The 14,645-nt window shown below is 34.4% G+C and overlaps 2 protein-coding genes across 2 annotated transcripts; one reads left to right on the top strand and one right to left on the bottom strand.

Annotated features, from left to right (window-relative positions):
- The first annotated feature begins 2,193 nt into the window (after positions 1 to 2,193).
- On the top strand, positions 2,194 to 6,916 carry LOC126714237 (enhanced ethylene response protein 5). The gene is made up of 12 exons (XM_050414284.1): positions 2,194 to 2,809; positions 2,906 to 2,999; positions 3,106 to 3,195; positions 3,500 to 3,565; positions 3,814 to 3,903; positions 4,035 to 4,091; positions 5,226 to 5,287; positions 5,616 to 5,703; positions 6,069 to 6,145; positions 6,249 to 6,323; positions 6,416 to 6,521; positions 6,610 to 6,916. Exons 1-12 carry the CDS (start codon positions 2,496 to 2,498, stop codon positions 6,739 to 6,741), a joined length of 1,251 nt encoding a protein of 416 aa, XP_050270241.1. The 5' UTR covers positions 2,194 to 2,495; the 3' UTR covers positions 6,742 to 6,916.
- Positions 6,917 to 8,399: 1,483 nt separating this feature from the next.
- On the bottom strand, positions 8,400 to 14,278 carry LOC126714236 (glycine dehydrogenase (decarboxylating), mitochondrial-like). Its single transcript, XM_050414283.1, has 15 exons — positions 12,861 to 14,278; positions 12,169 to 12,414; positions 11,998 to 12,075; positions 11,800 to 11,900; positions 11,527 to 11,722; positions 11,300 to 11,425; positions 10,964 to 11,149; positions 10,732 to 10,845; positions 10,221 to 10,373; positions 9,715 to 9,903; positions 9,561 to 9,638; positions 9,355 to 9,480; positions 9,177 to 9,275; positions 8,877 to 8,994; positions 8,400 to 8,670 (listed from the first exon to the last, which is right to left on the bottom strand). Exons 1-15 carry the CDS (start codon positions 14,100 to 14,102, stop codon positions 8,576 to 8,578), a joined length of 3,147 nt encoding a protein of 1,048 aa, XP_050270240.1. The 5' UTR covers positions 14,103 to 14,278; the 3' UTR covers positions 8,400 to 8,575.
- Between the last annotated feature and the right edge of the window lie 367 nt (positions 14,279 to 14,645).

Here is a 14,645-nt window from a genome sequence, read left to right as displayed (position 1 = left end):
TTACATCAAAAACCAGTTGTAATGTTTAAGAAGCTTTTGAAATATAAATAAATAAAAACAAAAAACTCTCTCGGATTAATAAATAGATACTCTCATTCCAATTATTATTAATTTATTATTAGCCTCATCACATGCGCTTCGCACGTGCGACGAGACTTTTTTTTTTTTTTTTAGTGTTATAATTTTTCATTTATTCTAATTTGTGATTTACATTTTTTTCCATAGAAATTGTGCATTTAAGACTACTAATATTGTTGCCAAAGGTCTTGTAGTTAAATTGGCACATCCCCATATACAAAGTGCTTGCAGGTTTAGGGGGGAAATGATTCGAACTGCGAGGTTAGCAGCATGTTGTAATTATTATTATTTTTTTAAAAAGACTACTAATATTGCTAGAAAGATCATAAGGTTAGGAACATGGGTAGATAACCATTTAAAAAAAAAATTGTAATAGGGTAGATAACTTTTTTGATAGACCGTGGGTTTTTTTATTAGGTTTTTTGTTTTTAATTTTTAAAAAGAAGTTAAAAGTAGTTTAAATTGTAATCAAATCTGTATATATCTATTTAGTTTTTTTTTTTTTTTTTTGGATAAACTTGAGAATGTTTTAAAAAATAAAATTGATTTGAAGATAAACGTGAGGATGGTTTTTTTTTTTTTATAAAGGAAAAAAAAAAAAACATATAGTTGCTTTGAAGAAGTGGTCAAGTGAGTTAGTGGGAGAGTGATCCTCTTTTGTAGGAAATGTTTTAGGTGAAAGAGATATATTTTTACATTGTTATCCTCAAGTTTTGCCCCTATTTAGAGGTAGGCCGTAGGGGTATTTTGGAACAAAAAAAATTCGGTCCAAACAGGGGAAGCCCTTAAATAGTAGTACTAGCCTTTGAGCACGCGCGTGTTCAGAGATTCTTTTATTTTTTGGGTAAGGGTTAATTTAGAGTATTTATTTTATTTTGAAATTATTACATTTTCCTATCACAAAAAAAAAAATCTAGGAGTGTACTTTATTTTTCTACCAACCATCAAATATGATTAAAACTCCTTTTAATTCACTTTTCTTTCCCCACACTTTTTTCGGTAATGTGGTAGCCATCCTCTCCTTCTACTCTATGATCTCACGTTTGTTTGATTTTTCTTTATATGAAAAAACGTGCTTGATTTATTTATTTATTATTTTTTATAATAACCCCTGCTTGATTTTTATAATAACCTACTAACCATACATAATTCCCTTTAAAAAAAAAGAATAAGTAACTGAAGATAAAGAGAAGGACAAAGTTTAGCTACAAAATTGGTTATAACTTAAGGCTACAAACTCACTCAATAAAATAAATAATACAACATATTTTGAAAATCTAACCGTTGAATTGCATGTTATTTACGCATTTAATACACATGTTAAATATTGTGTCAATCGGATATTATTTACTATATGATCTATAAGCTTATATTTTGTGCATAATTTTAAATTACAAAAACTTGCAATTTAAAAAATGTATTGATGACATAGCTATTAATCTTTAATTTTCTTGAAATTTTGCAAGTATGGAGAATATAAGAAGAAGATGTAGTTCAATGGTGGATTTGTCAAAATTCACATCTAATAAAAAGATATTAAGTAAGTTTGTAGCCTAAGGCTACAACCAATTTTGTAACTAAATTTTGTCTGAAAAAGAAGGAGAGGTATATGTTAATAATTTGCTAAATTTAAGGAGATGGATGGGAAGTTATAGTAATAGTTTTTTAATAGGATTTTTTTTTTGTCCTTTAAATTCAAAATAAATAAAGAAGATATTTGAAAAAAAAAACACACACACACATGAAATCATGGAATAAGGAAAACAAATTCTATTAAAAAAAATTAAAAACGTTTAACCAAGAGAGTGGTCCTATTTATTACAAAAAAAAAGTGGTTTTATTTTGTTGGTAATGTTTTAATAGGAGATAAAAGGTGTAGTTTTACCAAATTATTTTTTAGTTTTGTCTCTATTTAAATCTAGGAAAATAGGGATATTTTGAAAAGTAGTATAAATAAGTTAATATTTTATTCTATAACAACTCTCTCCGACAAAAAAATACAAGGTGTTCTTCCCAAAAAAAAAAAGAAAAAAAAAAGGTATTTCAGATGCATGTATCCTCCCACTTATATGAGGGTAGGTCCTATACTTGTGAAGTCTACTTTCATGTGTGTGTGAAGATGCATATATCCAAAACACCTAATACCGCCTCTCCCAACGACGGTTAACCGGAAATTCTCATTCCAGTGACTGTAAAAGAACATAACTCATAAGAGCACTCTATAGTCTATACTCTAGTCTCTGTATATATATCGTCACTCAATCCATTATAAACCACACTCGGAAAACACAACACTGAAGTCAAAATCCTTTCTTTCTTTGTATTACTATTGGGTCTCCAACTCAAATCAAATTTGAAAAAGCAAAAAAGAAACTAAAAGTCTAAAACAAAAACAAAAGCAAAAGCAAAAGCAAACAATGGCGGCGTACCCGGGAATGAGCATGGGAGAGGCGCACAGAAGAATAACGGAATACCTAAACCGCTTCTCCGACGCCGTGTCGAACCAAGACGCCGCCTCTCTCCGCTTCCTCCTCTCTCTCTCCTCCAACTCCCCTTTCCTCCTCTCCCTCGCCGACGCCCTCAACACCTTCCAAGACTCCGGCCGACTCATCAAGCACTCCGATCACTACTCCCAGTTCTCCGATATCCTCTTCAACCTCTTCCGCTCTCTCCAAACCTATCGCCTCGGTAACCTCTTCGATTCCTACCAAGCCTTCGAAAAATCTGCCAAGTAAAACCCTCTTTTCTCTTTGTAAAAATTCCAAATTTCACTATTTTTTTTTTTTTTTAATTTTTTTGATGAATGTATTGTTAATTGTTTTTGCAGTGCTTTTATCCAGGAGTTTCGGAATTGGGAATCGGCGTGGGCTTTGGAAGCTCTCTATACTCTTGCTTACGAAATTAGGGTTCTTGCTGAAAGGGTATGGTTGGTTCTGTTTGATTTTTTTTTTTTTTTTTGGCTAAATTACTATTTATATATCAATGTGTGTTTAGGAGAGTATTAAATTGGAGTGTTGGTGTTTGTAGGCTGACAGGGAATTGGCTTCCAATGGGAAATCGCCGGAGAAGTTGAAGGCGGCCGGCTCGTTTCTCATGAAAGTCTTTGGGGTTCTTGCTGTATGTTTCTCCTTTCAAAAAATCTCTTAAACTAGTGTATACAAATGTATATGTCTATGTTCATGTAAGTATGTTTCCCATGAAATGTACTTATATTTAAAAAAAAAAAAAAAAAATACTTTCCATGAGATGTGAAACTTATCTTGTTTACTTGTTCAATCTTCGTATTAACAACGACTAAGCCTTGGTCCTAAAACTTTGGGGTACCTGGTATATATATTTGTGAAATGCCTTTGTTCTGTAATGGTTTGGTTAAATGAGCTGCCTTTTGTTCTAACGGTTTGGAATGATTTCTATGTTGTAGGGGAAAGGCCCGAAACGTGTTGGAGCATTATATGTGACTTGCCAGTTATTCAAAGTTTACTTTAAGGTAATATTTTTTATGTTTCTTTCTGCGTAGTTTGTTGGTATCTTGGTGTTTATTTTATCTTCTAATTTGCTTTTGGTAGTGTGGTGACTTAAGATTTGATAAATGAGGTTGCTATTGTGAGTTAATGGGTAGTAGTGTTATATTAAGACATGAAGAAAAGAGCAATGTAGAAGGTAGACATAATTTAGCTGTTAAAGATGTCTTGACTCTTCCAAGTACTGAAGGACTTTTCTTCCATTCTTTTGCAGCTTGGTACAGTTCATCTTTGCCGCAGTGTGATCAGAAGCATTGAAACTGCTCGTATATTCGATTTTGAGGAATTTCCTAAAAGAGATAAGGTTGGTGTTGAATTTGGTTGTAGAAAGATTTTATTTATTTTTTGTTATTGTTACAACATTGATAATAGATTGCCACTATTTTGTGCTAATCTTTCCCCCAGAGGCCTTGACTATCATGATATGCTATGCAGGTCACCTACATGTATTACACAGGGCGTCTGGAAGTGTTCAATGAAAATTTCCCTGCTGTGAGTGGATTAAATTCCTTTTAAGTTAATCATATATTTCTTGCTTGTTCAGACATAAAGTTGATTTTTTTTTTTTTGGGGACTTACCCTTTGGGGCTTGGAGTTTGACACTTTAATTCATACCAAATTATTGTCATTATTTATTTAATTTTTAAAATTTTTATGATAAATAAAAACTATTGATCAACTAGAGGGAAAAGAAAGGATACAAGATATTGGCACAAACTAGCAGTTATTAAATAGCAATAGCTTCAGACAGGAACACCGAAAAGAAAATTTGTGGATTAGGAACTCACAACTTGAAAATGAAAAAAGAAGGAAGCTTGCAACCTAACAGCAACTAAGACAGTTAATACTAATAGATGAACAAATAGGTTGATAACATAGATGAAGAAGTGCCCTTGTCTCACACAAGGACTTGCTTGTGTTGTTTTTATGATTTTTGGTGGCTACTTAGCTCATCTCATCCTGCAATGGAGTCAATGGATTGTAAAACAGAAGCCACTTCTTTACAGCTATTCTAGTAGAATCTAGCTTTTCTTTCTGGCCACATCTGATAAATATGGGCATTCCAGGCTTGCATTATTTATCTGTATATTTGTTTTGTTTTGTTTTTGGTGAACATTACGGGACAAATTGAGCTCCAAACCCCAGAGAACTTGCCTTTTAATCTTCTTATAGCCTAATCTAACTCATCACCTTGATAAGTCACTCACGCATCCAATGGATTTTATACCCATGAACTCACCCTCCACCTAGAACTTATAACGGAAGGAGCTGCCAGTTGAGCTAGAGCTCATTGGCTTAACACATCGCTCCAATTATCAATTGCCCATCACTTTTCCAGAGTTGTAGAGCTTTCTGAAATAAATCTTTGGCTAATGAATCACCTAAAAAAAATTAAGTTATCATGCTCTGTGTCGTCTTTCTATGAAAAGCACCAAAGTGCTTTTCTCACTTATTGTTGTGCTGTTAACTTTGATGGGGCAAACAATTGCTTACTTGTTATGATGTTTAATCTGATTGGATTAAATGACTTCTGCTCATTTCTGCGCATGCAAGAGTTCTGAAATTAAATATTTGACTTTTTCATAACTTCTTTTATTGACAGAGTCTAACTTTTTGACTTGGCAGGCCGATAATAAATTATCATATGCCTTGACACATTGCAATCCTCGCAGGGAGGCAAATATAAGGTTGGTCCAGATGTGCTTGCTTCATTTATTTTGCATCTGCATGATAAAGAGACTTTAATGGGCTTCTTCATTATCTATAATAAGAATTTCATGTACATATACTGAAATACATGCTTATTGCTGGTTAAGTTTTGGATCCAAGATATCTATTTTAGCATGTATGATTAATTGGCCATACCAACTCCTGAATATTAATTTTTAACCATAGAAAGTTCACATATTAAGATGATTTATGAAATTGGGAAAGTCAACCTTGAAAAATAAGAATTCATGGTGGTTCAGTAGCTTTATAATAATGACTTACATACTCCTTTTTTCATTGGAATAGGATGATACTGAAATATCTGATCCCTGTGAAGCTTTCCATTGGCATCTTACCTAAAGATTGGCTCCTGGAGAAGTATAACCTGGTTGAGGTATGGCATTCCTATTAATTTTTTTTTATTTTTTTATTTATTTTATTCAGGTGCCTGTTCCATAAGACATTTTTTTAATGTTTGGCAGTTCTTGCCAGTGGACATGAGATACCTTAGTGTCACCTAGGTTTGTTGTATGTTTGATTAGTGCAACAATATTGACCTGTGATCTTTTCAAGAGAAAACAAACAGAGAACAAACTAAATTAAAAGAATCAATCTGTGCATGTGCTCGTTCACATTTACCAGTTTGAACTTGGATAACAAGCTTTTAAATGTCTCACAAGCATCGATGCACATAAAGCTTTTCTGATTGGGTTTTACGTATCTAATGAACTTTTTTGTTTTTGTTTTGTACTTTCACAGTACAGGGATGTTGTGCAAGCTCTAAGAAGGGGAGATCTCCGACTTCTTCGCCATGCTCTTCAAGAGCATGAAGACCGGTATGTTTGACTCTCTCTCTCTCTCTCTCTTTTCACTTTTTCAGAGAATTGGTGCATTGAAAATTTTTCTTGAGAGTGAACATTGAGTCCTTTGTTTTATCAGCTTCTTAAGATCAGGCGTATTTCTTGTACTAGAGAAGCTAGAACTCCAAGTTTACCAAAGATTGGTAAAGAAAATGTAAGTTTCCATGTCACTTTCATTATTCCGGAGTTAATTTTTAAGTGTTAGTCAGAAGATGTGCTCATGATTAAAACATGCTTGTCGTACAGTTACATCATTCAAAAGCAAAAGGACCCAACCAAAGCTCATCAAGTGAAGTTGGAAGTAATTGTTAAAGCATTGAAATGGCTTGAGATGGACATGGATGTGGACGAGGTACTTCTGTCTCTCTCTCTCTCTCTCTCTCAATTGGTAGTTTTTCTTGGTGGGAAATCTCATCAGATATCTGTTGCAATTTTTGTAGGTGGAGTGTATAATGTCCATACTAATATACAAGAATCTTGTGAAAGGGTACTTCGCGCACAAGAGCAAAGTGGTAGTTCTAAGCAAGCAAGATCCATTCCCTAAATTAAATGGAAAGCCTGTCAATTCATAGGATCTCAATGGCAATAGATGGTTCCATTTGTTTAGCCATATGGCTTCTGTTGTATTTGATGTAGAAAAATTGGTAAATTTTGATTGGGCAAGGATCAGCATTGCACAGCGCTGATTATTTTAAAGGGGTTTTTTTCACCCTCATGAGTAATAAAAAAATACGAGTTCACTTACAATTTGCAAGTGGTCTAAAATTCTGAAACTTTCCATAAAGGTGGACATTGATAATTCTAACTCTTGTATTGTCTACAAGTTGCCAAGCATGTTAAAAGAAAAATAAAACAAAAGTTCAGGAATTAATATATATATATATATATATATATATAAGTACAGATCTTATGTTGGAGAGCATGAGGTTGTGATATGTGGTGCATTTTTTGATGTTCTTTTTATTTATGTTTCTACTTTAACAAAGTTTGCATTTATATCAAATTAAGTAAATGTATATATTAATTATCTATAGTTGTGCATTAATTATTTATATTTATATTAAATGAATTTATAAGATTATTTTTATAAACTCAATTTAAGAAATAATTTTTAGTTGGAATAATAATAGACTTACAATATGACACTCTTTCTCATGTTTAGTTATTTTGACAACAATTGACACAAAAATTAAATAAAAAAAAATTACGAATTCACTAAAATTAATCTTAACTCCTTAAATTTCCTAACTCTTTTCAGTGACACAACCCTTTAATCTTAACACACGTACGTGCATGCATACATTCATACATACATATATATATATATATTGTAGTATTTATTCTATGTAATTAGAAAGATAACTAATAGAATGAATGCATTTATTTTGTTATATTAATTATTTTAAGCATAATAAAATTTTAATGTCATTTTTCTAAGTTTTATATGAGAAACAATTGATTTTTTTTTTTTAAAATTTTTTTTTATGTGAGGAACAATTGATTTGAAATATGGTATTCTTACTCAAATTTTAGTTGTCTTTGCAATAGTTGAAACAATGTCCAACAAAAAGGAAAAAAAAAAAAAAAAACTTTACTAACACTGCAAATTGAAACAATGTCTAACAAAAAGGAAAAAAATAAATAACTTTACTAACATAAAATCCAAAATCCAAAATGTAAAAAAAATAATTGAAGGATATTTGCATTTTTTAGTAGGCATGAAACATGCTTATCTATATGAGCCATTACATCATGCAATTTTCAATTTAAAAAAAACACACACATATATAATATGATCAAATCACTACACTATTTTTAGTGTCTTTTTATTTTGTCTATAAAATAATTAAAGATTACCTTTTTTTTTTTTACAAGGAAAATTATTGAATTTTTTTAAATTATTGAATTATTTATTTTTATTTTATAGACATCGATAGTTGAGGGTGGGGATATGAATCTCTCTATTGGAAATTTAGGTGCTAACCAATTAAGCTAAATCTTATTGAAATATGGGAGAAAACTAATAATAAGTTGCATTGCATATCGTGTATGAACTTAGCTAGTACCACATATTAATCTTTTTGTTTAAATCAAAGCTTGAAATGATATGTATCCAGCTAACGACATGAAGGTTCATCCAAGCTACGGCTAATGCTAACACAACACCGATCCTTGTAAAGAATTAAAAGGGATAAAAAAGAACAAAAACCCATCTACTGGAATCGGAAAATAAATCAGAATCGAAGTGACGCCATTTCCATTTTTTTGTATCAATAAAAGTTTAAATGGGCACAAATTGATCCACATCCCTAAGCAAACCAATGAAAAGGAATATTTTCATATACAGTTAAGAGAACGTAATGGTGGTTCCAACTCCAAAAAACTTCATAAGGCATAACCACAGGTCTATGCACTAGCTGCAGCTTGTTCTTCAGCAACTTCAGATGGAGTAAGAAGGGTACAAATGAGGTTGCGGTCACCATACACATTGTCTATGCGTCCTGGTTAACAAAATCCAAAGAAGTTCAATTAGTATTTAACATTCATTTGTCACTTCAGAATATATGCACATAGCTAATGCATAGGCTTGGTATTCTATTTTGTGCGCATTAAATCCATGGGTTTTAGGTTCTGTTAGCTATATGGAACATATGTGTAAAGTAAAAGACAACTTAGCAAATAAAATTTTCAACATTATCAAACATACCAGTTGAAGGCCAGAACTTAGCAGCTCGCAGCCAAGAAGCAGGGAAGGCAGCATACTCTCTTGAATATGGTTTTGTCCATGTATCCTCCATGAGTAGCGATGGTGGATGAGGAGCGCCCTGTGCATGTAATTCTCGGTTAATTTTGTTTCAAATACATGTATGTACATGTGCTAATAACCAAGCTATTACATACAAAAAGTGTAACTTTGACCTGTGCAACCCCAATTGCAAAGAGTAATTCTATATCGAAGTGTAAAAAAACTAATGAGGCAGTTTGTGGAGAAACATATTTTGTTTACCTTGAGAACATTGTTATGAATATCAGCTTTCCCATTTTCAATTTGAGCAATTTCTTCTCTAATGGATATTAGAGTGTCACAAAATCTGTCTAACTCTGCCTGTAAAGAAGATAATAATTTGTTCTTAACCAACACAAGAAGACAAGAAAAGGAGGAAGAAAAGGAACAATTGGATTACCTTGCTTTCACTTTCTGTTGGTTCAATCATTAGTGTCCCTGGAACTGGCCATGACATTGTTGGTCCATGAAAACCATAATCCATAAGACGTTTAGCAACATCTTCAGGCTCTATACCAGCTGTGTTCTGCAATTAAAATGACTCACGGTAAGCCAATGTAAACTTACAGAATTGGGAATCCATAGGAAGAGTATGATTTGAGATACCTTGAAAGCCCTCAAGTCAATGATGAATTCATGGGCAACTGTTCCATTGACTCCTCGAAAAAGAATGGGGTAGTGGCTCTGTAATGTCCACATCATTATATCAACACATATATGCTAACATAAAACCAAAAGATAAAAAGGATGATTCAAGAACCTCCAAACGTTTTGCCATGTAGTTTGCATTCAAGATTGCTATCTTTGAGGCTTCAGTGAGTCCCTTAGAACCCATCATGGCTATGTATGTATATGAAATTGGCAAAATAAGCGCAGAACCCCAAGGAGCAGCAGAGATGGTACCAAGAGGTTGAGCCCTTTTTGGTGCTGGAATACCGACTGCCGGTACCTGCAAAGGCAAGGAAAAACATTATTGTGACAGATTGATGAATGTATCTTATAGAATTGCAATCCAAAAGTTGGGAACACATTTTCTAGGATTATCAATGAGAATCTTAAAGCAAGTGGTTCATGTCAGATGCACCAAAATACCCAGGTGAATAATTATTTTTTCATGTTCAATATACTCAACATGTTTGACAGTTGTTTAAGGGTTTGCATATAGTAGTATCATTCTTCACTCAGAAAGTTAAAATTTTCAGAACAGATTTAAGACTTATTCTAGCGTATTTTGACATCATATGTGATGTGACGGGTTTCTCTTACCACAGGATGTGATGGTAGAAATGGTGCCAAGTGTTCCTTCACGCCAATGGGACCCATACCAGGACCACCTCCTCCATGAGGAATGCAAAATGTTTTATGCAGATTGAGATGGCAAACATCTGCTCCAATCCAACCTGGGCTTGTTAAACCAACCTGTAATGAGGAAAAATAATCTGAAATATCATTAACAAGGATATGCATATGTTCCTAAAATTAATTAATAGTCACAAACAGCTCAACTCATCTAAGCCATAATTCCAACTGCGGTAGCCAATTTCTAGGATTCATGTATGCAACCTTCTATTTATCTACACTTTGTAAGCCGAAAGACAGGCATGAGTAGGCTACTTAAATTACTGGAAATTGGATCCAGCTTTGAGGGAAATATACTAGTTGGCAAGTAAAAGCATTAAGGTGAAGAAGATTTTAATATTGATTTATGAGTTACTCTTTGAAACACTCTTCAATCACTTGTAGGATATGAAATGAATTGAGAGGAGAGAGAACAAACCTGTGCATTCATGTTAGCCCCATCCATGTAAACTTGACCTCCATTGTCATGAATAATCTTACATATCTCATCAATGCCTTCTTCATACACACCATGAGTTGAAGGATAGGTAACCTGGTAATGGAGTAAACGATCATGCACTTTGACTATGTGTAGTGGAACTTTTGTTAAAGTCAGTGGTTTTTTTCATTTTTTTTTGAAGTAATACAGTTAAGAATTCAGCTAACCATACCATGAGTGCGGATAAATTCTCCCTATTTGCTTCAGCAGCCTCTTTTAACTCATCAATATTAATGTTTCCTTTTGCATCAGTTCCAACAGCAACAATTTTCATTCCACACATAGCAGCACTTGCAGGATTGGTACCATGTGCAGACACAGGTATAATACAAACATTGCGGTGATGGTCTCCTCTGGCCTGCATTTATTATTGACAGATGGGTATGAAAACTAGAAAAAAGAAGAAGCATTTTTTACTGTGTTAAAAAAACTCAAAAAGAAAACAATAATGTGAAGATATGCACTTCTAAAAGGAACAATCAATTTAGGTTTGAAGATTTCAATATACCATATGGTAAGCACGTATGACCATTAGCCCAGCATACTCTCCAGCAGCACCAGCATTAGGTTGTAAAGAGAAAGAGTCAAATCCAGTGATGGTGCACAAGAGTTTGCCCAAGTCATCAAACATTTCCTAAGAAAATGGAAGATAAATGGTCAATATGATGGCTAACCTTTGCCTGCACAAATTTGAGATCTCAAAGCAAAGTAAAAGCCACAGAAGAAGTATCTGACCTGATATCCCTGGGCTTGTTCAATTGGAGCAAAAGGGTGAATATTAGCAAAGCTAGGCCATGTCACAGGCATCATCTCTGTCGTGGCATTTAGTTTCATTGTACAAGATCCTAGAGGAATCATGCTGTGGCACAAGGACAGATCCTTTGATTGTAACCTATGAATGTATCTGAGCAGCTCATGCTCAGTATGATACCTGATAAAAATAAAATAGTCAGACCAGTTCTTGGATTGAAAAGAACAACTACTGAGTCATTAGAGTAGGATTTCTACGTGTTAAAGATCGGATGGGCAAGATATGGACTCTCTCTGATAAGCCCAGTTGGGATCAGGGTATCAACCTCTGGTGCAAGAGATGCAGCACTGAATGTCACCTGACAATCGCAATATGAAACACTTAAAATTGAACAACCAAATAATGGGAATAGTTTCAAACATTTTATCATAAGTAAGAGGGACGGAGGCTCTCACTGGTTTGCCACAAGCAAACACTTCAAAAAGCTGGTCCACATCCTCTAGTGTTGTTGTCTCATCAAAGGAAATAGTAATCTGGAATGCCCAAATAAAATGATTTCTCAATATCACTATCAAATGAAAGCATAAAACAATAGTGATCACAATGTTATCTAAAACCGCAATTACCGTGTTTGAATCAACAACCCGCAGATTCATTTCCTTTTTGTAAGCAGCATCAGCAATTGCCTTTGAGTCGGAGCACTTGATCCTCACGGTGTCAAAGAAAGGAAGCCCCTGAACCTCCACTGTGCCAAGCTTCTTCAGGCCACATGCAAATGTTGCAGCAAGACCATGGACTCTCTGTGCAATGGTCTTGAGTCCTTCAGGCCCGTGATAGACAGCATACATGGCAGCCATATTTGCAAGTAATGCCTAAAATTCAAAAAATATTTTCCTTTAATAACAAGCATAGTCTGCAATTCAAACCTTCAGGTTCCAATTTTTTCTTTTTTTACATGAAAAACAAGCAAAGGGAATATAAAGGCACTTGTGTTATTCAACAAGGTTTGCGTCATTGTGATAGTATTATTTCCAAAGGTTGCACATTCAAACATATGACAACAAATAAAATTTGAAATCAATGATCACTCACTTCTCCACAAATTTAGTAACAATATCAGTTATCCAAAATTTGCACTTAACCTTTTCGCGGATTCAAATTATCATTATATTTATTCCTTTTTTACTTCTTTTCACTGAAGAGTTGCAAACTTAAAATAATTTATCATCTACTTGAAAATTATACTAATTCTAAATATGCAAGGCAGCCTAAATCAAAACCATAAGTTTGACCAACTGGATAAATAAAACTATCAAACCTGAGCAGTACAGATATTGCTGGTGGCTTTATCCCTCCGGATATGCTGCTCCCTAGTCTGCATTGCCATTCGAAGTGCAGGCTTTCCCGTAGAATCGATACTAACACCAATAATTCTCCCAGGCATCATCCTCTTATGCTCCTGTGAAGTAGCTAAGAATGCAGCATGGGGACCCCCATAACCCATTGGCACACCAAACCTCTGAGCTGACCCAACAGCAATATCAGCACCCAATTCACCAGGTGCCTTCAAAATGGTCAGTGCTAGAAGATCAGTTGCCATAACCACCTTAACCCCTTTAGCATGTGCGTTCTTTATAAGCTCCTCATAATCCAAAACCTCGCCTTGTGTCCCTGGATACTGAACCAAAACCCCACAAACATCATTGGATTCATAATCAAAATCCTTAACATCCTTAACAACCACTTTAAGACCAAACCCATCAGCTCTAGTCTCGCAAACATCAATGGTCTGAGGGTGACAATTATTAGCAATCAGAAATGTCTTCTTTTTACCCTTTTGGATGTTATTACACATGGCCATTGCCTCTGCCGCCGCGGTTGCTTCATCGAGCAATGAAGCATTGGACATTGGCAATCCAGTAAGGTCAGAGACCATGGTTTGGTAATTGAGCAAAGACTCAAGCCTGCCCTGAGATATCTCAGCCTGGTAAGGTGTATACTGTGTATACCAACCTGGGTTTTCCATGATGTTCCTTAAAATCACAGGAGGGACATATGTGTTATAATAGCCCATCCCAATGAAGGACTTCAAAATCTTGTTCTTTGAAGCCAAATTTTTCATGTGCTCTATCATTTGGCTCTCTGTCAATCCCTCATCGAACTTGGTAAAGTCCATCGACCCAATACGGATTGACTTGGGGACTGTGGCATCAATGAGAGAATCGAGGCTTTGGAAGCCACAAAGTTGAGCCATTTTGGCTTGTTCCTCAGAGGTTGCAGAGTTATGGCGGCGAGGAAAAGTGTCACTGGGTTTGAGTGAATCCACGGATATGGATCTGATTTGAGAGTTAAGAGAAAACCCATTTGGAATTGAGGCACAGGTTTGAAATAGTGAGCGAGAGTTTGCAGGGATCGAGGGAGCTAGAGATGAGAAATACCTTGAGGTTGAAACAGAGTATGTAAAAACAGGGGAAGGAGAAGAAGAAGGACGTGGGTGTTTTGATTCGGACACGAGTCGTCGGAGAAACGCCTGGTTGGCGAGCCGACGAGCACGGTCCATGAATCAGAAATAGAGTCAAACAGAGGAATGTGAAAGTTGGTGAATGAAATGAGAGAAGCAGAGGAAACAGAGGATATGGACTGTACTAGTAAATATTTGGGCTATCTTAAGTTACTTTGCATGAATTGAAAGTGGGAATTTTTTTTTGAGAAAGAAATGAAAGTGGGAATTGGTGAGAGAAAGAGAGAGATATAAATATGTTTATATAACAGTAAAGTTCTTGTATACGAAAGTGGGGATTGGGGGTTGGTGGATGGTATTATTTTTTCTCTTTCACATAACAATTCTATTTAAATATTCATAATTAAAAAAAAAAAAAAATTGTATCAAAGAGGAAGTATATATAAAGAGGAAGTATATATAAACTCAAGCATCGTATGAATTGGAATCAAAGATATAGAATCATAGATAGAGTTCTAATGTGTGACAACATTTTCATGATAAGTTAAGTGTTAGTAGATTATAAATCAAAATAGAATAAAATTATATTTCAAACCACTGTCACTCAAAATAAGATTTATCTTAAAATATTATGATATTTTA

This window comes from Quercus robur, chromosome 2, assembly GCF_932294415.1.
Source record: "Quercus robur chromosome 2, dhQueRobu3.1, whole genome shotgun sequence".
Taxonomy (NCBI): Eukaryota; Viridiplantae; Streptophyta; class Magnoliopsida; order Fagales; family Fagaceae; genus Quercus; species Quercus robur.
This window is presented reverse-complemented; position numbering and strand designations above follow the sequence as displayed.

What these genes read in the sequence shown, in the direction of transcription:
- LOC126714236 (XM_050414283.1), bottom strand. Translation starts at nt 14,102, where the DNA reads ATGGACCGTGCTCGTCGGCTCGCCAACCAGGCGTTTCTCCGACGACTC. An exon ending in AGAATTTATCCGCACTCATG is followed by an intron (nt 10,846 to 10,963) that starts GTATGGTTAGCT and finishes CTCCATTACCAG; the next exon opens with GTTACCTATCCTTCAACTCA. An exon ending in CAACAGAAAGTGAAAGCAAG is followed by an intron (nt 9,276 to 9,354) that starts GTAATCCAATTG and finishes TCTTCTTTACAG; the next exon opens with GCAGAGTTAGACAGATTTTG.
- LOC126714237 (XM_050414284.1), top strand. Translation starts at nt 2,496, where the DNA reads ATGGCGGCGTACCCGGGAATGAGCATGGGAGAGGCGCACAGAAGAATA. An exon ending in TCAATGAAAATTTCCCTGCT is followed by an intron (nt 4,092 to 5,225) that starts GTGAGTGGATTA and finishes TTGACTTGGCAG; the next exon opens with GCCGATAATAAATTATCATA. An exon ending in TGGACATGGATGTGGACGAG is followed by an intron (nt 6,522 to 6,609) that starts GTACTTCTGTCT and finishes CAATTTTTGTAG; the next exon opens with GTGGAGTGTATAATGTCCAT.